The sequence below is a fragment of the Sesamum indicum genome, linkage group LG6 (genome assembly GCF_026168435.1).
Source record: "Sesamum indicum cultivar Baizhima isolate 11 linkage group LG6, ASM2616843v1, whole genome shotgun sequence".
NCBI lineage: Eukaryota > Viridiplantae > Streptophyta > Magnoliopsida > Lamiales > Pedaliaceae > Sesamum > Sesamum indicum.
The window spans coordinates 16,815,094-16,839,943 of NC_142662.1; the positions used below are offsets into that span (position 1 = coordinate 16,815,094).

Sequence of the window (24,850 nt, forward strand, 5' to 3'; positions counted from 1 at the left end):
AGTTTCGGAGAGGAGAAATGAGCACATTGGGATGCTGTATTATGTGACGCCTTAGATTCGAAGCACATGAGAAGAACGAGTGGAATGGTTGAGAGGTTCTATGCCGTGGTAATAAAGTGACTAAGTTTGGGACATTGAGCTGTATGATTGCGCGAGTCTCGAAAAAATATTTTTCAACTTTTGATTCTCAAAAAAAGTATTTTTGAGGTATTCGGGATGTTAGTTTTTATTTCTAAAATTGCTAACTAGTCCCAATGTAGTATTGCATTGTCATTTTATTAGACGACTGAGGTCTATGTCAATTAAAGGGGCGGGGGGTTTACAAAGTTTTCTCCAAGTTCTGTAAGTTTTTGGATCTTCCAAAAAATGACTTTTTAAGTTTCAGTATGAGTAATGCTATTGATTGTGAATCGTTTAAATATGGATTTCTTGCTTAATTTGGATCAAAACAAAGTACTTTTAGGTAAAAAGTAAGTAGTATCTCTTAGGGTGCTTTTAACTGTTTTGTCTTGTTTGTAAATGAATTCGACTTTATTTTTAATATTTTATTCTTATTATAATGTATTTAATTGAGGTAATTATATTTACACCCCCTCACCTATTGTTCTTTTACACAAACCACCCGTCTTTTATAAAATAACATAAAATAATCCCTGAAAGCTTTTAAAATCTTAAAATGCTCCTGTTGATTTGGTCAAATTTTAATATAATTTTTTAAAGACAGAAATTCCTTTAGGGGCACTTTTGTAATTATAAAAATTATAGGGGTGTCAAAGTATATCCCTGTATATTTTTTTATTTATATTAATTTTTAATTTAAGTTTATATTATCTTATTAACTTTTTTAATTGATTTTTTATATAAAATTACATCTTTTAATAATTAAAATATTAATATTTATTAATATATTAATAAAATTAATGACTAGATTATAAGTTTAAATTAAAAATTTATCACACTTTTATAAATTATAAAAAATATTAAGTTAAAATGTTTTGATTTTTATTTATAATTAAATTTTATTAAAATTAATAAATAATAATTCAAAATAATTTATGCAATTTATATAAATCACATTAGCATTAGTAATAATTTATTTATTAAAAAGTATTTTAAATTTATTAAAATTAATTTTTTTAAAAATTATTCCTTCTTTCCCTACCTACCGCCATGCCCACCCTCAAATATATACATATACAGCAACGTTGGAACAGAATATGTTACAACAGAGGGCAAAGATGCAGTGGATGAAGGAAGGAGACCAGTGCACACGTGTATTCTTTCGCAAGATTGCACATCGACGTGCAGTAAAGAGGGTGTTACAGATTAAGGATGGTCATGGAGTCACCCAGACCGATCCTGATGCGGTGAGTGAGGAGTTTGTCTCCTATTATCAGTCCTTACTTGGCAGAAATCGACGATGGGAAGTGTTGGATCTGCGATTTTTGCGCCTTTGGGCGCGACATCTTGTGGATGAGGACGAAGCCTCGCAGCTTATCAAACCTTTCACGGTTGAGGATGTGAAACTTGCAATGTTTGTTATAGCAGAAGACAAAGCTCCAGAACCAGATGGCTATTCGTCGGGGTTTTTTAAAGCTGCATGCACAGTCGTGGGTGATGAAGTCACTAGAGCTGTCTTGAATTTCTTTGCTACGGGAAAACTTTTAAAGCAAGTCAATTGTACGCTCTTGGCGGTTATTCCCAAGGTACACTCCCCTATTACTGTAGCTGACTTTCGTCCCATTTCTTGCTGCAATGTGATTTATAAGGTTATTGCTAAGCTACTGGTCCAACGTTTGAGTGTGGTCTTGGGCAAGCTTATTAGTCCTTGTTAGGCGGCTTTCATACCTGGCAGGAGTATTGGGGATAACATCATGATGGCACAAGAGTTATTCACTGGATATAATCAGAAGAGATTACCTCCACGGTGTGCCTTGAAAGTGGACATACATAAAGCTTATGATACTGTGGAGTGGGATTTCCTCCTTGCACACTTCAATTATTCGGGTTCCCGGTCATATTTATGAGATGGATTGAAGAGTGTATTACAACACATCATTTTCGGTGGGCTTGAATGGGAAGACACACGGTTTTTTTGTGGGCTCAAGAGGGCTTTGCCAAGGTGATCCTCTATCTCCAAACCTCTTTGTCCTTGTTATGGAAGTGATGCACTTGGTCTTCCTCCAAATTATTGAGCAAGATGGACGCTTTCAATTTCATTGGAAATGTGAAGCCTCCAATATCTTCCAACTGGGTTTCGCTGATGATGTTATCTTATTCAGTCGAGCAACGGTGGACTCTATACGTGTATTCAAGGACGGACTGGATCGCTTTGGTGATTGGTCGGGGCTTCGGTTAAATGCGCAAAAAAGTCATCTCATACTGTCCCGAGCGGCTCAAGGAATGAAAGAGGAGCTGCTGACGATGCTTGAGTTCCAGGAGGGACAACTGCCGATAAGGTATTTAGGACTCCCCTTAATATCATCTAAACTTTCGATATCTGATTGCCTTCCCTTGCTGAATAAAATTGAGTCTCGTATTGCTGGATGGGAGGGGTTGGCTTTATCATATGCAGGACGAGTGCAAATTATTAAATCTGTGCTTTCATTCCTTGGTATTTATTGGTCTTCGGCTTTCATTCTCCAAAAAACGGTCACTAATGAAATTGAAAAGCGCTTAAGGAAGATCCTATGGAAAGGCACGGGGAGTAGTGGGTATGCTAAAGTTTCTTGAAGGGAGGTGTATAAACCGAAGGATGAGGTGGGTCAAGGATTGAAAGACATAGGGATCATGAATCGGGCCCTCATGTGTAAAAAATTGTGCGATGTAAAAAATTATAGGGGTGTCAAAGTATATCCTTGTATATTTTTTTTATTTATATTAATTTTTAATTTATGTTTATATTATCTTATTAACTTTTTTAATTGATTTTTTATATAAAATTACATCTTTTAATAATTAAAATATTAATATTTATTAATATATTAATAAAATTAATGACTAGATTATAAGTTTAAATTAAAAATTTATCACACTTTTATAAATTATAAAAAATATTAAGTTAAAATGTTTTGATTTTTATTTATAATTAAATTTTATTAAAATTAATAAATAATAATTCAAAATAATTTATGCAATTTATATAAATCACATTAGCATTAGTAATAATTTATTTATTAAAAAGTATTTTAAATTTATTAAAATTAATTTTTTTAAAAAATTATTCCTTCTTTCCCTACCTACCGCCATGCCCACCCTCAAATATATACATATACAGCAACGTTTGAACAGAATATGTTACAACAGAGGGCAAAGATGCAGTGGATGAAGGAAGGAGACCAGTGCACACGTGTATTCTTTCGCAAGATTGCACATCGACGTGCAGTAAAGAGGGTGTAACAGATTAACGATGGTCATGGAGTCACCCAGACCGATCCTGATGCGGTGAGTGAGGAGTTTGTCTCCTATTATCAGTCCTTACTTGGCAGAAATCGACGATGGAAAGTGTTGGATCTGCGATTTTTGCGCCTTTGGGCGCGACATCTTGTGGATGAGGACGAAGCCTCGCAGCTTATCAAACCTTTCACGGTTGAGGATGTGAAACTTGCAATGTTTGTTATAGCAGAAGACAAAGCTCCAGGACCAGATGGCTATTCGTCGGGGTTTTTTAAAGCTGCATGCACAGTCGTGGGTGATGAAGTCACTAGAGCTGTCTTGAATTTCTTTGCTACGGGGAAACTTTTAAAGCAAGTCAATTGTACGTTCTTGGCGGTTATTCCCAAGGTACACTCCCCTGTTACTGTAGCTGACTTTCGTCCCATTTCTTGCTGCAATGTGATTTATAAGGTTATTGCTAAGCTACTGGTCCAACGTTTGAGTGTGGTCTTGGGCAAGCTTATTAGTCCTTGTTAGGCGGCTTTCATACCTGGCAGGAGTATTGGGGATAACATCATGATGGCACAAGAGTTATTCACTGGATATAATCAGAAGAGATTACCTCCACGGTGTGCCTTGAAAGTGGACATACGTAAAGCTTATGATACTGTGGAGTGGGATTTCCTCCTTGCCACACTTCAATTATTCGGGTTCCCGGTCATATTTATGAGATGGATTGAAGAGTGTATTACAACACCATCATTCTCGGTGGCTTGAATGGGAAGACACACGATTTTTTTGTGGGCTCAAGAGGACTTCGCCAAGGTGATCCTCTATCTCCAAACCTCTTTGTCCTTGTTATGGAAGTGATGCACTTGGTCTTCCTCCAAATTATTGAGCAAGATGGACGCTTTCAATTTCATTGGAAATGTGAAGCCTCCAATATCTTCCAACTGGGTTTCGCTGATGATGTTATCTTATTCAGTCGAGCAACGGTGGACTCTATACGTGTATTCAAGGACGGACTGGATCGCTTTGGTGATTGGTCGGGGCTTCGGTTAAATGCACAAAAAGTCATCTCATACTATCCCGAGCGGCTCAAGGAATGAAAGAGGAGCTGCTGACGATGCTTGAGTTCCAGGAGGGACAACTGCCGATGAGGTATTTAGGACTCCCCTTAATATCATCTAAACTTTCGATATCTGATTGCCTACCCTCGCTGAATAAAATTGAGTCTCGTATTGCTGGATGGGAGGGGTTGGCTTTATCATATGCAGGACGAGTGCAAATTATTAAATCTGTGCTTTCATTCCTTGGTATTTATTGGTCTTCGGCTTTCATTCTCCAAAAAACGGTCATTAATGAAATTGAAAAACGCTTACGGAAGTTCCTATGGAAAGACACGGGGAGTAGTGGGTATGCTAAAGTTTCTTGGAGGGAGGTGTGTAAACCGAAGGATGAGGGGGGTCAAGGATTGAAAGACATAGGGATCATGAATCGGGCCCTCATGTGTAAAAAAATTGTGCGATGTTATTCGTTATGACAGGACATCCATTTGGGTGGAATGGTTACACCAAGGACGACTTCGGGACTCCTCTATTTGGACTATATATCAAAATAGAGGCTCATGGTGTTGGAAGAAACTTATACAGTTAAGGGCATGGCTGCGATCGGAGGTTGTTTACTACATCGGTGATGGGCGGAATTTTTATTTATGGAGGGACCCTTGGCACCATCTAGGCCCTCTTTTTCAGAGAGTTCCCCATGGACCTATTGTTACGGGATTGCAGGAATCCAGTAGGTTATGGGCTGTCATTCACGAGGGTCAGTGGCAATGGCCTTCTATCACTGACTTCGAATGTCTGGAGATCTTGCAGGTACTACCTGCCATTCACGGAGGTAATGAACAAATTTTGTGGCGGTTCTCGGGCAATATTGTCACCACACAAGGCCTCTATCGCTTATTTGATCCCCGGGTCCAGAAGTAGGCTGGTATTCACTACTTTCTGGACCCCTAAAAATTCATCGACACATGTTCATTCTCTGGCTCGCTATTCAGGAAAAGCTTGCAACGACGGACAAGCAATGGTTATCATATTTAGGAGGATGCGGTCCTATGTACTGAGGACAACTTGGAGACATACACGCATTTGTTCTTTCATTGTCAGTATAGTAGACGTTGTTTGACTATTATCAGACGAACTATTCGATTTCTTTGGCCTAATAGACAGTGGCAGATGGATATTGAATGGGCTTCTAGGAAGTGGATGGGCAAACACATTATTAACATGGCATACCGTGCACTACTTGGGGCATGCGTTTACTACATTTGGAGGGAACGCAACATGAGACAGTTCGAGCACACTTCGAGGTCACCGGCTACATTAGCTAGCTTAATCATAGAGGATGTCGGAGTACGAATTCTTAGCAAAAATCTTCCTAGCTCTGTTAGCTCTAGTGCACTTTATAGATTATGGTGTATCCCTTGGCCTGTCGAGGGATAACATATCGTACGAGCACTGTTGTATTATATCTCCTTTTCCCATTTATGAAATTTACCTTTCCCAAAAAAAATATATATACATATAAATATGTCTAGTTATATACATATTTATATATTTATATTGTATAAAATTATTATACATATATGTATAATTTATTAATTTTGATAAAATATAGTTATAAACAAAAATAAAAAAATAAATATTTTAATTTTATGATTTTAAAATAATTTATACAAATAATTTTTTAGTTTAAATTTATAAAATAGTAACTAATTTTTATTAATATATTAATTAAATAATTTAACATTTCAATTATTAAAAGGTGTAATTTTATATAGAGATTTAATTAAAAAAAATTAATAAATAATTATATTATTCATCCCAGTATACATTGTTTTGATACCCCCTCTATCTTTTGGTAATTAAATAAATATCCCTTAGGGCAATTTTATCACTATAAAAATAAACTAAAGTTTGACTGGGACAATAAGGGCATTTTTGGATTTTAATAGCTATCAATGGTAGTTTATGTAATTTTTAAAAAGGCAGGGGTGGTTTGTGTAAAAGAATAATAGATGTTGGTGTAAATATAATCATCCCTTTTTAATTTAATTCTACTTTTTTTTTAAAAAAATTGCACATTTAAAGTTGATATAGAAATTTTTTCATAATTAGAATAATTTTAAAACCAAATTAAATATTTTAAAACTTTTATATTTATATTATCTAATTATCTTATTCCTATATCAATAAAAGATATAATTGAATGTATATGATTAATTAATAAAATAATTTTTTTTATAATTATGCAAGTTTAATTCTTGTGTATGAATCAACATTCATATTACTTAGTGGGAGCATTATTAAATTAAACATTCACTTTTCTATTAATATTTTAAAAAACTTAAATCTGGCATATACTAAATTGAAATAAAAATTTATTATTTTTTTCAAAAAAATAATTATTATTGACAAACAACAAGTATAAATATAAGTAAAAATAGTATTGTTTTAATAAATGTGGACAAAATGATCTTTAATCTATTAAATTTATTTGAGAAGTAATTTTTTTCCAAACACTATCCAATTTAACTTTTATGCTTTTAACTTTTTTTACAAACACTACCTACTTTTAATAATGCTACAATTTTTAACTTTTTTAAAAAAATTGTTTATCTACTAGAAGTTTTTACAAACTCCCTAATGGTCATATTTGATGCTAGCCAAAAATAACTTGTGTTATTTTGCTCTTATAGTGGAGTTTTTATAATTTTTGCTTACTAAAATATTCTCAAGGGTATTAATAATTTCTAACATACCTAGTTTATATATGTGGTTGTAATAATTTCAAAAAATTGGTTTTGTAGGACATTTTTTAGGTTGAGATGTAGATGTTCATGTTACTATTTGTATGCTATATATATATTTGTATTATAATGATAGTTGAATGTTTGTGATTACTATATTTAGTAACATAAAATTTGTAAATTATAAAACAAGTACTTCTCCGAAATGCAGATATACATATTTGGGAAAGTCTAGCATCAGTTTTGCCAACTGAAACTTGCTACTGCTTTAAGCATCACAAAAAAAGTGTTCATGAATGGACTATCCTTCATCACTGCATATTATATATGATTATTAGGTACCGTTTATAACTCTTGTAGGTAGAGTATGATCCAATGGGCATTATCAAACATATCATGTTGCTTCTGGAGTTCGTTTGTCGTCGAGGCCAGCATGATATTGTAGATATTCCAGTCATCCTCAACTCACTACTCAAACGTCACATGTTCTTTAGGGGGATCCTTCCGGTAGGGCCATGGAAGGTGACTTATCCAAAACAGCTTGATTGTCGAAACCCAAAATAATTTTTTAGATTTCTAAGCCAATTATTGAAATTCGTGCCATTGAGTTTATTATTATCGAGGATTGTGGATAATAGATTCTTATACATTGTTTGATCTGCATCAAGATAATAGTAGCTATTGATCTACTATAATAGTAGTAGCTGATTATTTATAAATACCTGATACTAATAATTAATATACTGATTGTTAGTAATTGAAATCTATAATCTAACTGCAACCGATTGAATTCAGGAAAAAAAGAGAAAGGGAAGAAAAAAAATGTATATAATAAACTAAATTAAACTGAGTTATGAATCTTTTTACAAAAAATGTGAGATAAAAAGAACCATGAAATCCTTAGATACTTTTATGTGTAATGCAAACTTGCATAGGACGTGGTTTATATTGGTTAATATGAAGCTTTTTCGTCCTCGAATGCAAAAAAAGAAAAAAGAAAAAAGTGTCACATTCATCTAATAATTTGCAATCCCCACAAATCCATCATTCACTTTGTAGCTAAAATTAACGTATGAAAACCTAATGGAAAACAGATTTAAATACAGTATATAGGGTGAAGAATTTTACAGGAAAAGTGTAAAATTTAGGGATAATTAAATTTACACACCTAATTTATGGCCTTTTACAAAATCTCTATCTTTTGCATAATTACAAAAACCATTTCTATCAGTCAAAAAATAAGAATAATTTGTATTTTAATATTGATGTTTCTAAGGCGTATAATTTATTAAAATAAGAGTGACTTATATAAATAAAGTTGATATTTTCTAGAGAGCGTATATAGTTTTCAAAAGGCATTAAGTGATTAATGTAAATAAATCAAGGTCAAAGTGTGCAGATGTAATCATCCCCAAAATTTGTTGATAGTATTACATTGGGGCGAATCTTTGGTAAACATACCTAGTTTAAATATGTGGTTGTAATAATTTCAAAAAAACTAGTTTTGTACGACATTTATTACATTGGGTGCTGCAATACTTTTATGTTACACCAAGTACATGATTCATACACACTTTTATTTAAAATTAAAAAAATATAAATAAAATATTACCGAGTCATAAATTTTATTCCTTGCAACGAAAAAAGAAAAAATAAAACAAAATCAAACATATAAATACCTATCTTTAATTATCTTTTCCCAATCTCTAAATACAAAACGAACATATAATATACATTCTTCAAAACAACCACCCGTATCTTCCCCCTTCTCTCTCTAACAAGATAGACAATCAAAATCACCTAAAAGAACAAAAACAAACAAAGCCAAGGTCATTAAACGCTTATTTTCACAACTAGCTAGAAAGTTGTTTCTTGAGATGCATGATGATCACATTACTATATCAAGATATCAATTAATAGTTGCATGTGATGAGTTATCAGAAAAAATGTAATAATAAATTCACACGAGACTCGAATTCAAGATCTCATGCTTTAAGGGTATTAAATGACTCGGTTGCAACACCAACATGATTTCAGAAGGGAATGTGAACATATCAATTTGCATGAAACACCAAACTGCATGTGCTAAAGCAGCACAAACAAGAAGCAAATGAAAACAAAAGTGAATATAGAACAGGTAGTCAAATACTTCACAAAGGATAAGGAGCATACACATACACATACACATAAGAAACAAGAATTCATGTGAAAACATACATAACTTAGAAACTATATATATGTATGTATATATATATATGAACAATTGAAGAGATGGTACAGGTGAGCTATACATGAATTCCCACCCTGTTTGGAACAGAAATTGTGCACCATATAAAGTTGTTTTCACCCCATTGCACCTCATAACATCAAGTGGAACAGGAAATCAGCAGGGCATATAACGTAGCCATTGTACATCTGTACCAAGTTAGAGCAGTTACCTAGTCGGTGGTTTCATCTAATCAGATAAAAAATCTTCATGATCATTATCCTCTATGATGGAAATGGTTTTATTTCCGCTGCTTCGCTTGTCCTGTTTCAACAAGCTTTTCCTGCTTTGTTCATTGCCAGTGTACTCATCCATAGACTCTTCTGCAGAAGCATTCAGAAACCTGTCGAAGTTTTTATGTCCTTTGTTTTTGTTGATAGCCAAAAATTTGGATGGTTTCTGGCAAATGCATGCAGATGGATATTCATGAAACTCTCCTCTTCCGGGTCTCATCTCTTCAGGTTCTCCCATGAATCCTCTTTGGCATGATTTGACCTTTCTTGAAAAGGTATTCCAGTCCATTTTGTCTCGAGCGGAGAACAAAGCACTAAGCCTTTTGGCATTAGGTCTGATTGTCCTCTTGTGACCCATATATCTCCTGCATCAAGAAAATCAAGATAGTGAATTCACATCACTGCTGAAGTACTGTAAGAAAAATAAAAGTCTAAAGAACCAGAGAGAACACTTTACGCCAACAATGGAAAATTTGATGAAAATGGTGGTTTAACAACCAAACTCCCTTATGCAGAAGGAATTAAATTTTCCACCCTAGTGTCATCAGTTAGGAAACTTGAGATGTTAGTTTCTCGGTGTGACTTTCTTGATTGATGTTAGGTTGGTGTCAAAAAATCTAGAGATTTCCGAGAGTACATGGATCCGGCACCGATATGAGAGCAAAGGGCATTATTAAAGCTTAATCTCAACAAGACTACATTCCTTTGAGGTGCCATCTAGCCAGATCCGACACCAAGATGCATGTAGGTAAAATACCATAATTTATGCTGAAGAAATGAGTTGAACACGGTTCATAAGTACTGGACCATGATCAGCTTATAGACAGATTGCAGAATTACAATTTCAGGAAGATATTTCCATAATCATGGAGTGCATGTAAAACATGAATACTTGAATTTGCCATTGGGGGAATCTAACGACACCTGAAGTTCTCTTTTAAAATGCTCATTACCTCTTTCTGGTACATATGAATCCAAGTTGTGAATTATATGATAAAGTATCTTACAGCATTATCTTCCTAACAAAATAACATTAAATCAATAACTTGAATTGTATGCATTCACCCACAGCTACTGCTGGATAATCATTTGATTACTAGCATATACCAGAAAAAAGAATTGACACTCCAGTTTAAAAAATTGAACTTCCTTTGTTATCCATGAACATTCCTCTTTTCTGTTGGAGGTGTCCACGAACTCTGTTCCTTAGCTTAAAAGTTTCCAAAAGTATTTTTGTATAATATGAAAAATATCAGATACAAGGTGTGTAACAATTTCATTTTACTGTTAAAAGTGCAGCAGATTCCTACATTTCCAATTCTTTCTGCAAGCTCAAGAGAAAATAGATGCGAGAGTAAAATAGGAAAACACTGCAGCTTATCAAACAATACAGATATCTGGCCGGTCTTGTTCATCTCACTGAACCAGGTTTGCCTGGCAGGGTTTACTTGACTAATGCAGATGATGCAGCAAACAAGCACAAGAAGAAAAATAAGAACACTTATAAAAGAAAAAACGACAGGCATAGTCCCCAATCAGATGTAAGTTTCCGATACTAAATTATTATATCTGCTTAATTAGCCTGATACAATGTATTTATTATCCACCCAACAGGCAGGTATCTGCCAAACTGCAGGACACATACAACATTGGGTACTTGACGATTATCCAAGATAACCTTTGTCAATTTACTGTCACGAGGCTATGATTGGTTATTGCATGTAGTCCAAGGTCAGGCTGGTGGAGATTGCATAGCCGGTTTCCCTTTCACGCTGAAAAGGCTAGAAGGAGAATGCAGACTGATGGTTATTTGTAGAGGATGGAAAAGAGGGAAACATATAAGAGAGGGAACTGAGATACTTAATATCATATCAGACATTTATGTCATTACTTTCTTGACATTTGATCACTGATCCACTTGTCCTACTATAATCTAGTATACTAACTTTCATGTTGGTAACACTTCACATAATTAATTGTTATTAAGTGTTTCCTCCATAATCTTAAATTTCTCAAGTAAATATTTGTTTTTGTATTTATGATATTATTTGCCTATATGTTTCACTTAAATGTCCTAGCACCGCTGCTGGCTGTTAATTCATGTGTTGGTGGGAAACTCAATCAATTTCTTTTGAGAGGATCAAGTCATTTTTAATCCAATTTGTCTTCATTTGCTGCATTAGATACAAAAAGTTTACCATCTTCTTCACATGGCAAATACCTTTTACATAATTTCATATAGTAGTTTTAATATATTATTACATAATAAATGCAACATATATTACACATACATTGTTTATAGGAAATCCATAATTCCAACATTATAAATATTAGGAATAACATGTTGTATAAGTTTATTTTCACATCAATGCACAGATGAATACAAAAGTACATAACAAAATGATATAGATAGACTCCGTAAAGTAGATGTTTTGAACCGGCATACACAATATGAGACATAAGTTGACGATATGTTAACTTATGTGAATACATATATACATACATACGGCATAGACATACGTATTTTTATTATGTATTGTAAATTATATACTGCAGACACACACACACACATGACGTAAGACTAAATTTGACAATACAGTATAGATATAAATATACAGAAAACTACACAAATAAATAATATAGACAGACAGTATAAATTTCATATGCAAGACATTATTTGATAATAGATTATGTGTAAAGTCCAAACCGAATTAATAAGGAAAATCAAGGTTTTAGATCAAAAAGAAAAAGAAAACCAAGGTTAAAATTTTCAATTAATGCCTTCAGAAAATGGGTTAATATCTAGGGTACATTAAAAATGAAGCATGTATATTTCCTATGCCAAAATTTTACTTCAAAATAGGATTTAACAACCACTTGCGCGGCACATGCCATTTTCCATAAAAAATTCTAAGGCTAATATAGTGGACTAAAATTAAACTTTCTAAGCATATTACGAAACTTCTGACACTTGTTCAATTTTCCAGGACACAAAAGCAAATTTCCCGAAATAATTATCTTCACAGAAATTGGCCAAAAATCACTAAGTGGGATACCGAGTTTGAAGATCAATGTGGCTATTTCCAGTAATCTTAAACATATATTTCCACAGACAAATCTTTTTAACTTCACCAGCTCCTCCTCTGCTAATTCCAGGCAGAGTTTATTAACTTCTCTTACGCTGTATTAGAAGGGGCACTGAACTTGTGTCTGTTCTGTTTCTCCATGGACCATGCCCAATATGAACAGGTCTAAAATGTTCTAATATCTAATATAGATTAAAGATACACATATATAAACATACAATTGCCTCCGAGGCATCTGTCTTAGGTCATAGGCTAATATTTCTACATTTTCTGCCATGGTTCCGGACCTGCATATACATCAAATGTCACCCCCAGAGCGAAAGGGGAAGAGGAACAAAGTGAGCCTAGCAACCACTTGTAAACCAGTTGAAACTTCCTCCAATCAATCCACATGGAGTGCTAAACATGGATCAAGAGCTCCAGAATTGTTATCTTAACTGCAGATCAAAATCCTATGCAACTGTCTGGAAAATCCTCATGCAAATGCTGACTAAAGACTAACAAATATCCCTCCAGGAGGAGCATCAATCATAGATGAATTTGGCATGCTTGGATCTTAATTCTTAAATTTGTCTCAAGTTTCTACTGTCACTTAGTAGTCAATTAAATTGCTAGATTAATTTTTTTCATTCCAGCTTTCATTAGTTGTTAACCTCTACAAAGCTGTAAATAATTAATCTACAGCAAAATTCTATTAGCTAAAAACAGAATCAACATCCTGAAGTGCCAACTTGATAGAAGATTGTTTTGCTCAATATTTACCTTCGACCAGCTAGGATTTTTGCCATATTCCCATTGTTATTGGTCACAAAGACATCACTTTCATCACAGACAATGTAATCAATGGCAGCCAAACGAGAAGAAAATGGAAGAAGGGAATTCAACTCTTCACCAGCTAGCATCTCCTTTGTATAGAAGTTCGGAAAGAGCTCTTTGAGGGGCCTCAAAGTTTCTTCTCCACCATATATTTCTCCAGATGCAACATAGAGATATGTGTTATTGTCAAAATCAAGGGCCCGCAGCAACAAACCCACCTCATGAGGGGTCAAAGGGCACTTCCCTCGTGTCCTCTCCTCATCTGGGCTTAATTCCTGAAACAACAAAGCTCAAAACTTTGTTCCAAATTATAACACACTGAAACAGAACATTTATGTCTTTTTAGCTACACATCTACTTATGCTTTAACAGTAAGGAAAAACCAAAAATATTTTCATGAACCAGAATCTTACAGGTAAAGTTTCCCACCGCTTTCTTATCTCACCCAGCTCCTGTCTTTCTTTATCACCCCCACCATAGTAACAGCCAGAAAATGCTAGCATGTCAGGTTCAAACCTACAATTTACATTGCACATATCAAACAGTAAATAAAATGCATACTATAAACTATATTTGTTAATATCACAAGGTTAAGTAATTGAAAATTAAAGCATGTGTGCAGGCAAACATACAACACAAGAACCATAACATTCTCCAAGCATCAAGGTGAGAAAGAGCCTGTGATGTTCATGTTACAAGTACTTCACTGTACTAAGTATCCAGCTTGGAGGAACATATTGAAGGGAAAAGTGAAGAGATTTTTCTCAATTCATTTTCTGCCTGCCATGCTGCAATATGACAACCTTGACATCACATTAATGTAATCTTATGTTTTTCCATATTAGAAGCATTTAGCATCCAGAAGCAGCTGAGAGGATCTCCAGGGGAAATAATCAAAAAATCAACAGAGTGGCCCTCTTGAAAACAGGGACTCCACATCGACAAATGCTTTTCCACTTTCGATTTCCACAACAACCAGATTCAAGATCAAATTGGATTGTTCAAGAGTGTACTACATTGGTCTTACTTCAACTGCATTCTATATCATGCAGATAGGTGAAATGTATCAAAGTAAGGAAGATACTTGTGTAGGCATTTACTTTTACGTATTACTCATATTAATCAAGAAAACATATAAATCACAATAAAGATTTACTAAGTTGGTCCAAATCGATAACAGTACGTGTACATTTTAAATTTCTTCCTTGTAATGGACAGCTCTTTGGCAATATCTAAAAGACAGCTCACTGCAAAATACAAAGGGGATCTAGTACAAATAAATACAGATCAGTATGAGTAGGGATGACAATTAGTTGGTTTTGGAGCAGATTCGGCAAAAACCAGGTGCTAACCTGCTAAAGCTTTACAAACCCAGAACCTAACCTGAACCCTGACCCAGACCTAGACTCGGCGAATTGGATCCACTAAACCTACTTTTATAATTTTAAAAATATAAAGAAGTTCCCTAACATCCACTTTTAAAAAAATAATATTATCATAACTTTCTAAACAATATTTTTAACAAAGAACAAATTATTTATAAATTTATATGCACATTTTGAAAACTTAAAAATTACAACATATTTGTTACTTTCATATGCATAAAAAGTGTAAACTATATTTATCAAATTTTACATTACTAATTTGATTGACATATAAGTTCTATAGACAAGTATATATATATATATATAATATACACATAAATATAGCATAAATACATAACAAAATTAAGCAATGTACAACATTTTAACCAGGTTAGGTCTGTGGTAGGGTTTAGGTCCAAAAACTAAAACTTGGACCCGTCCTAAGACCCTTTTACAGTTCCCGAACCCCCCCCCCCCCAAGTAGAGCTGGTTCAGGTTACCCTCCCTAATTGTGTCGTGTGTAAGGCTCCAAGTTGAAGGAAAGAATAGGTTGTTCTCCAGCATTCAATTAGCGCATATCAATTTTTGAATTTTCTTCGCAACTGACACGGAAATTTGGGTTCTTTAACAGTGGGGTCAGAGACCTAATCTCCAGGAAAAGAGTTCTGATTCTTTCTCTTTAAATCATTTAGACATCAAATCCTCCTCAAGTTCAGCCATTCACATTGCCATTAGGCAGGCATTGCATAACTATTTGCCAATAGCTCTTCACAACAATGCCCTTGATATCTTGTCATTATTGTAATTAATATGAAATTGCTGTTTCCAAATTGCATCTTAATATCATTTGACAAAAAGGCAAATGGCAACTGTAAGCTACCTTGCTTTTTCTGTAGTAAATTCCAAATGATCTGGTGCTGTTAGACCAATTAAGCTCTTGAGACTAGCAATTTAAATAATCACAAGAAATTTGATTTATGGAATATTTAGTGAATCATTTTGGTTGAAGCTTTAGATTCATTTTCTTCAAAATACCAAAATCTCAAGCAAACACAACAGAGCAGATCATATGGAAAAGCTTGCTTCAGAAATCAATACTCCACTGTCTGGAAAAGGAACCTTGGACCTTCTTTGTTGTTCCAATACAAAAGAAGACTCAATATTGATTGTTAATAGTTTGCAGGTAGCAAACACATTATTCAACAGCTTCAATCAATAATTAGTCCAGACAAAATTCCTGTCAAACTCAACCCACAAAGTAACGAAACAAAATGTATCAAAAACAAATGCATAAGCTTCAAAAACAGACTGCAACAAGGAAAAAAATATGTCAAAGCCATAATCACTCTTTATGAGAGAATTCAATAATGAAAATGGGTTTAAAAGGTTAATAAGTAAAACCAATATGGAAAAGCCATCCTGTAGCAAAGCTTTGGTTCAGTAGTTTGAAGAACAACATAATATAATATATTGTTTCATTAGACATCTTCTTCATGCTTTCAAACCCAACATTTAATTCTTCTTATATATTAGATCAGCGGAACTGCATGTCTTCATAAGATAATTGACTTTGAAGATGATCAATATCTCAGAGCGCAATAGGATTATTTCGTTATGAATATAAAGCTACCATATTGCTTAAAACTCTCTAAAGATACAAGGACAATGTATAAAATGAATGCTATTTGTTCTTTTCTTCAATAAAATCACCAGTATTCATTTTTCTTGTCTGGAGGAGGTAAAGGCGGTAGAAGGAGGTGATAAGGAGAATAAAAGACACATTATAGTCCATGGTGCATCAAGGAACCAAGGTCATAAGTCTCAAACAAAACCAACACAAGGTGCATTGATTGTTTCAGTGAAGGTAATATTCATGCTCTTCGGGTTATCTGAAATACACCAATAACATTTACCAAAAATAGGAATAACACACATTTCAAGATTCAAAGAAGATAGCAAAGTTTTCATGACTACATATATAAGCAAATGCTGAATATATCATGAATAGTCCTAATTTCTAAACCAGCAAAAATCAAAAGCAGAATTAAGTGGGGAACCAAGGAGCTATTGATGGTCGAGCTCAGAGCTTCAAAATTGCGGGATTAACAAACAAACCAGAACTAGAGGGGAGCACCTGGTGTTCTCCTTTACTTTCATAAAAACATCAAAACCATCTAAGTTTCATCTCTTTTACATAATGAAACAGCATAGCAAATTCTTTCATGGTACATGTCAGATGGTAAGAAAATGCTCAGATAAATAGTCAAAAGCAGATAGTAGAACTCAAAGTAATCGTCAATAAGCAATGCATTTTATGCACCTTGAGAGGGAATAAATGAAACTTCAATACATGACCACTCTCCATGTTAAACAAAAACCATCTTTTTAACAGTGAACCAATTACCTTGTTAAGTCCATATAGAGGCATCCGATTTACAATCTGCACGTCTTGCAAAATAATAGTTCTTGAACTTATCTCAACAACTTATCAAGTAGTACAAGAACAACAAATCAAGTACAATTTTCAAAATTTTTCTTCCAGTGCTTGCAGGTTAAAACTTCAGAAAAAAGAGGAATGTTTAGGACACAGAAAAGATTACAAACCTCAAGTGAACAGCAATAAAACGCTTTGCCATTTTCCGCATGCGTGTGACAAGCCTTTGACCCAGGTTCCTGATAGGTTTAGTAAATCTTAAAGCATGATAATTAACCCGGCAACGTAACTTTTGTAGGTCTTCATCAAGGTCGCTAGTAAGCCTGTAATCGAACTTCGTCAACTGAAGAACCTGCATAAGTTTTATAGGTTATTCCTCAATGAATGCTGTTTGTGAGTAGCTTGCACCCCATCGCAAAGCTATTATCAAGAGATCATTTCAAAGCCAAAGGAGAGAGCTTCAGCAAAAAAAGAACTGAATACTTCAAATACATTTTATACAGCTAGAAAAGAACTATTAGATAGCACCCAACCTACTATTCCCGCCCCAATAATACACCCTCGTTTGACGCTGATGAAGTTTTAGATGAGCTATGGAAAAGTGATATGTTTACCTTATTGCCATAAAAAATAGTGGTTGAGATCAGTGGTGTCACATCATTTTTCTAAATAAGGACATTTTTGGGGGGTGAAAGTTTCAATTTTAGCAAATCGAACCTTCTTTTGGGATGTCCTAAGTAAAGAAATAGGAGTCATAAGTTTTCAGAAGTTGCTGTAATAGAATCCAGGTCAGAAATGAGATTCTCGCCACAGCAGTTGGACGACTTCTAAACACAATTATTTAGTTTAAGGTTTGCCTCCCAAGGAGCTGACAATCAAGAGGCAATTAATTATCATACTCAACATTACACATCAAACAAGCATCAGATTTAAGAATTTTCATGTGTTCCAGTCTTCAAATTTATCACGACTGTGAAAATAGTAAGCAGAATTGTGCAGGTAAGGACTTTTACCTAGGGGATGATTACTTTGTCAAGAAAGAAAAACGAATGATAAAGAACATGGTTTTGATAATTGTTTCAAAGAGAACTTGAAAGAAAAATTTATCATTTCTCAATTATATACCAAAATCAGGAATGTAAAGGAATTCCAAAAGTGGTGAGTAGCTGGGGATAATTTCAAATTCAAGAGCATATACATATGCAAGTCCACCTGAAATCTCAAAGTCATGCTACAACATTGCATACAGAGCATCCATGTTTTAGCGTCAATTCCTAAGATTCAAATGTTGTCCCATATTAACATTATCTAACACAGCTCTATGCAATTTTAGTGCATAACTTTCACTTTAGTTGAAACTAGAAGTTCAACTAATCTCTGGAATGTTAATACCAATAATGATGCATGACAAAATAGGGAAAAGGAGTTGGTTGGACATTCATAATTCTTGATCCTACCCAAACTAGGGTAAACACAATAACCGGGGTGCAGGATTCGCATTCCAGGTGCATAACAGACAATAACAACCAACATAACATTTTTCTACTTCCCTCTAATGGTATTCCTAGATGATGGACCTTTTTTCCTCCACTGAAGAAAAAATGTAATAAAGGATCCAATAGATAGAATAGATGACAAACATGGAAAGAGGATGAAAGTGGGATTTCTTGTAAACAAAGGAATAAATATCCCAAAAGATTTTCCTCTTACACGTCTCCTCAGTAGAATAGGCAATACTTGCTCCAGATAATAGTCAGGCTCTGATTTTCGCGGAACACGCATGGTATATGGTGGTTTGTCCATTGACCTCATCACTTTTTCCGGTACCCTTTTAACAATTGGTACATCCTTTGCAAGGTAAGAGATAAACCAATCAACATCAAAAATGTTGACAAAATCACTGCATAAAAGATAATATCTGGATGAGAAAAGATGATACTAGTAAGTAAAACAAAACATAGTCCAATACTGAAGACATTATTTTAAAGTGATAATGTAACACAATATTCAAAACATAATCTTAAATGTACATTTCCTACACCACAGAGTTTACAGACTACCATGACAAGATCTTTGAAACAACACTACACCCAGTCATAAATAAATATTACTTTAAACTGGCATTTCCTTAATCATAAAGGGTTGTGTACCATATCCAGATAATTGAAATTTATTTTTCTACTTTAATGAATTTGTTAAATCTCAACCAACCTTTCATCCTTCCAGTATGAATGGTGATCCAGCTCTGGCACAACCAAAGTAGCATTTAGGATTCTTGCAACAACTACAGCATCAGTTATCTAAAGATAAAAAATGAATTAACAAATTTAGATAGTAAGTTATAGAACTCAAAGTAATACAGAAAGGATAGAAAGAAACCCAGGAAGATGTATAAAAGAAAGAAGACAAACACTATGTGCATGTTGCTAAATCTGGTGACTTACAAAATAAACACAGAGATGAGCAAGGAAAAACTTACTCCTGTTCTTTGTTGGTTCAGCCCCCCACTAGTCGCAATAAGCAAGTAGCCATTTGAAAATCGTTCACGTACAGCAGCTGTACATGAATAATTAATGGTGTTGGGTCATTATTTCACTAACAAGAGATGTGAAGTTGAGTCACAAAAATAATATATTGGTTGCTCTATGAGTCTTAAACCAGATTTGAAGTCATTTTTTATAATTGCAAAACCTTGACCCTTCTGAAATGGAAGTGAAATTTTCTGAGAAACAGATATCACATAACAGGACAGCAAATTGACACAAAGCAGTAACTATATTATTGCTTTTCCATATGATACCCGGGTACAACATCTAAGTTTCTTATGCAAAGCCAATACATCTCAACATCTGGTATAGCACAAAAGAACCAACATAATAGTTTTAAAATTGCAATTCAACTGCTACAGCTCATGCACAACCTATTTGAGCATTAAAACACCATACCGACAAAGAAATTACTACAGTATGGACGAAGACGATAATTTAAGTCAAAGGTTTTAACCAAAAAAGTAGTTGTGTTCAGACAAGAAGAGAACGTGATGATAAGAATGACAAAGATGATTCATCTTACACAAATCAAGATGTTTGATGGAAAAGATGGCTAACTTACGCGCAAAACGAGGGCCTCTATCACTGCAACCATAATACAAGTTTGAAAATCTTGATTTCCATATATCAATAGGAGCACGATAACTGCTATCCTACATTGCATTAACATCAAGAAACATGTGAGTTTGACATATTCAAATAAAATGGTATAGATACATCTTGTGTAAGGGAAGTGCCATAAGAATGAAATATGCAAACAGACAACATACATCTTGCATCAGCATCTCAAATTTATAGTTAGTGTCATACCCCTACTGGAATGGACTGAAACAAATAAGCATCATATGTAGACCAAGAGCCAGATGATATACAGAAGTATCGATACCCACTTAACGTTAACAGACAACAGCTCCTCCTCTCTTTCATCTCTTAATGTTGCAAAAAAGCAATAAATCAACTATTAAATAAGATTAAGTGTTAGCATCAACAATCAACCTTAAGATGTCCCAAAATATTTGAGAAAATCTAATGCCCATTAGTTGAGCAAGGATTTGTCTGTTCAAGTCTTGCAATCCATTTCTGGACCTGCTAAAACAATATCCACTTTTGTAAAGTACAATACAACTAAATCACTTTTTGAACACTGAAATAGAAATGGAAAACTTACACCAACAATCAAAGCCCTGCAATGCATAAAATAAAGAGCTATATAATTGAAGTTAATAAACGTGTATGGAACCATAAGCAAATATACCTCCTGCTAAAGGGTTTTTCAGTAACGAATATGGTTATCTTGCCTTTTGGAAACTTTTTAGTTAAAATTCGTTAAGAATCAAGCCTTAGGTGTAACATTGATGATTGGGTTGCTAGTTCCTATTGTCTTCCTTAGTGAGTTCAATGTCATATTGTACCCGTGAAGTACATGGAATAATCCTGCAACGAAGAATGTTATCCTAAAAAGTTTTTTCCAAGAATATTGAGTAGCAACCACTGCACAAGGATCGTATTAATGGTAATCAACATGATGCAGGAGGGCAGCAGTCCCACACCCCTTTCCAAACTAATGCTACTCAACTCGTCTCTACACTATTATATTACTTTTCTACTTTGTGGATCTGAAGTAAAAAAGAGAAAAACTGAAACATGAGAGGAAGGAGAAGGCAATGGCTCGATCCACCATCAAAAACAAAGAACCATGAAAAGTAATCATATTAGCCTGGATTTCAATCATCAAGAAAAATGAAACTGAAATTGCAGAGGAGAAACAAGAATAAAGTAATCTATTACACATTATAGTTCCCTATATTTTACAGAAATTGCTGAGGCAAGACATTTGCCCCATAAAAACAATTCCACTTCTGTCGGTACCATACTATAATTCCTTGGAGTCACTGGTCCCTCATTTCAGAATCTGAAAGGTGTTTTTCCATATGTGTAAGCCTAATCCCTCACATGGCATACTCACTGATAGAGAAGGGCAGGGCAACTTATACACCACCAGAAATGCACACGGACTTGTTATACCCACACCCATGCCCCAATGATAACAAAACAAAATGGAAGAAAGGTCTGATTAGGCAATTGACATCAAACTGTAATCGTAAAATCAGCCTTTTCCCAAAAACTGTCGGAAAATTGAAATAAGTAACAAAAGATAAAGCGATTAAAATGGAAAGTTATAAAGCAAGCATGAAGAAGAGACTATAGGAAATAGAACAAACTAAAATCCCATAACAACATAAAAGACGCTCCAATTGTAAAGACTCAAATTTTCCAGAAGGAAGCCACATTCAACTTCCACTTACACCCAAAACTCAATGCACAGTTTTCCTACATTTCGCTCACACCCGAAACAAACCCACAACGCACATAGTAAGATTAAATAACACCTCCACACACAGAAAGACACGGTAAACGAGAAAACTTCATACTCATCATACCCTCTTATAGTACCAAGTCCGCTTAACGAGGCGCTGTGAGTACCATTCTAGATCAGATGCCACGTGTCCCGTAAACAGAGATATGAGCCCAACCGCAAAGAGCAGCAGCCCGCACACCGCCGTCCACGGCACCACCGGCCGCCGCCTCCACGGTTGATAATTCCAACAATGCAGCTGCTGCGGCGACAGCTGCTGCTTCTGCTTCTGCTGCTGCAGAATTTCGGCAGCCAGATTGTTCACCAGCACGCCCCCGCTACACCTCCAGGCCTTGTTAGCCACGACCATCTTGCTTCCCCCTTTTTCATAGTATTACGCACATCAAAATTTTTTCACCTGTCAAAACACGCACTGTTGGTAAATTGCGAGCAGATTCAACACATTTAACAACAATCCGTGGTTCCAGAAACCCTAATCAGGGTTTTCTTTTCTCGTTGTTATTCTTGTACAGTGTGAAATGAAGGAGAAAGCGATTGATGGGGAAGTGGAGAGTGAGGAGAGGAGGAGGAGGAGGAGAGAAAAAGGAAAGTCAATAAATGAAAGGTGACATCAATAAATTCTCATATCTTTGATCCTATAATGCTAAGTGCTAACTCATCTCTAACTCGGATGCAAAATAGGGATTTTAATTTCAATCTTTTGTCTTATTGGAAGTAATTCCGTTTTTCAAAATTTTTAATCAAATCAAATTTAGCCCAATTCTATTATATAATTAATTATTTTATTTAAATCATACAACAGTCACGTTACCAATATTATATAAACTGCAGAACTAATATTGGCTATTTAAAAAATACGGGATTAATATTACAAAACCACCCTATACTTAGTGATTTTTGGACTCGCTGCTGGGAATAAATTCCCAATAACATATATTGTATCTGTTATAATTTATTCAAGTCTAATCAAACCCAATGTAAATTAAAATTTCTCGTTTGACCATTTTCTAATAACATCATTTGGAATTAATGATTATTAAAGTGTATATAGTTTTAATCTTATTATCATTGTTTTTTATTTAATTATCTATTATTTCATTAAACATTTTTTTAATAATCTTTGTCATATTTAAAAATGATGTTAGTTTTGAAATTTATATACAAGTTACATCTGTATAATTAATTTATGAAATTATAAATTCAAACGTGATAATTACTTTTCAAAATCAATTATCTCAAAATTAGTTCATTTATAATTAATTGTAGTAATTATGTAATTATCGAGTTGAACCGAGCTTACACGAGCTAATGTAATTATAAATTATTATTTTTAATTATAATAAACATCTCTCTCAATTTTTATATTAAAAAATGAAATTATAAGTATAAAAATTTCCATTGATTGTTAGTAAAATTTAATTATTTAAGAAAAAACTCCCTTTATAAGTCAAATTGATTAGTTCTCCACCAAAATAATATTAGCTCTTTAAGTGTCATTTGAATTTATTATTATTACAAAATAATGTGTTTAAATTTATCTATTTTGAACCAATTTTGTTGTTTCATAGTGAGAATGAATTCTTTTGTACATTATAAACACATTTCAACGAATATATATTTTGGATAAATAAGATGTTAGAACTTATAAACATTAGGGTGTTCGAAATAATAAGCTCATTATATTATAATAATGACAAAAAAATCATCAAATTATTAGATTTTAGAATCATGTAACATATATTTTTGCTTGAGGCAAAAAAAATAATAAGAATGAACTATATAATTGGTAAAAGTGAATATTAATAAAATATTAATCTCTCAATATGTTAAACTTCAAAATATTATAAAATAAGTTGAACCTTTTTTTTTTTTTCAAGAGTTTATAAGACCATAAACATCTTATTTCCAGAATCTCGTAAGCTCTTAAAAAATTATCAAATAATTGTAGAAATTATAATCTCTCAAATATCTTATTAACTCAACCAAGAATAAGAATGGGCATCGATCCTATCTACGGATTCAGGTTATTCAGACCAGATACTCAACTACTCGATAAGTACGAAAATGAACCCTATTAAATCGGGTACCAGAGCTGATTGGGTTCGAAAATAGGATTAGTTGTTGATCGTTTATGAAGAAATTGTCATTATTATTACTAAATATTTACTTGTTCTTGACAATTAAAAATAAGAACCAATCAAATCTATTGAAGAGAAGAAAAACATAATAATATATGTGCATAAAATCAAAGGAGCTAATATTTATAACTAAAAAAACCAACAAATAGCTGAAAATACTAATCTTAGAAACTAAAAAACCACAACCATACTAAACCTTGGCTTGGGTTGAAAATTTAGGGCAAAGTCTACTCTACAGTACACTTCCTTATTCTTTTTTTAATTACTGTCGGGTACCCGTTCAGATTTTCGAGTGTTATTTTTCTACTCAATACCCCATTCGATATAATTCAGGGGGGTTTCGAGTTTACCCGAACTCGATTAATTACCCTACACATTAAATTCAAAACCACCAATCGGGT

The 24,850-nt window shown here is 33.9% G+C and overlaps 1 protein-coding gene across 3 annotated transcripts; it reads right to left on the reverse strand.

Annotated features, from left to right (window-relative positions):
• Positions 1–8,746: 8,746 nt before the first annotated feature.
• Positions 8,747–22,932, reverse strand: LOC105164340 (O-fucosyltransferase family protein). Of its 3 annotated transcripts, none has more exons than XR_848017.3 (10): positions 22,376–22,932; positions 20,497–20,587; positions 19,865–19,941; positions 19,597–19,685; positions 19,096–19,285; positions 17,556–17,737; positions 14,001–14,103; positions 13,534–13,862; positions 9,478–10,050; positions 8,747–8,986 (listed from the first exon to the last, which is right to left on the reverse strand). XR_848017.3 is itself a non-coding variant. In XM_011082965.3 (10 exons), the coding sequence occupies exons 1-9, from the start codon at positions 22,658–22,660 to the stop codon at positions 9,642–9,644; spliced, it is 1,755 nt and encodes a 584-aa protein (XP_011081267.1). In that variant the 5' UTR covers positions 22,661–22,932; the 3' UTR covers positions 8,747–8,986; positions 9,625–9,641. The 3 variants fall into 3 exon arrangements, 2 of the variants coding, with proteins under 2 accessions (XP_011081267.1, XP_088737703.1); XM_011082965.3 differs by having other exon boundaries at positions 9,625–10,050; XM_088881577.1 differs by lacking the exon at positions 8,747–8,986 and having other exon boundaries at positions 9,336–10,050.
• Between the last annotated feature and the right edge of the window lie 1,918 nt (positions 22,933–24,850).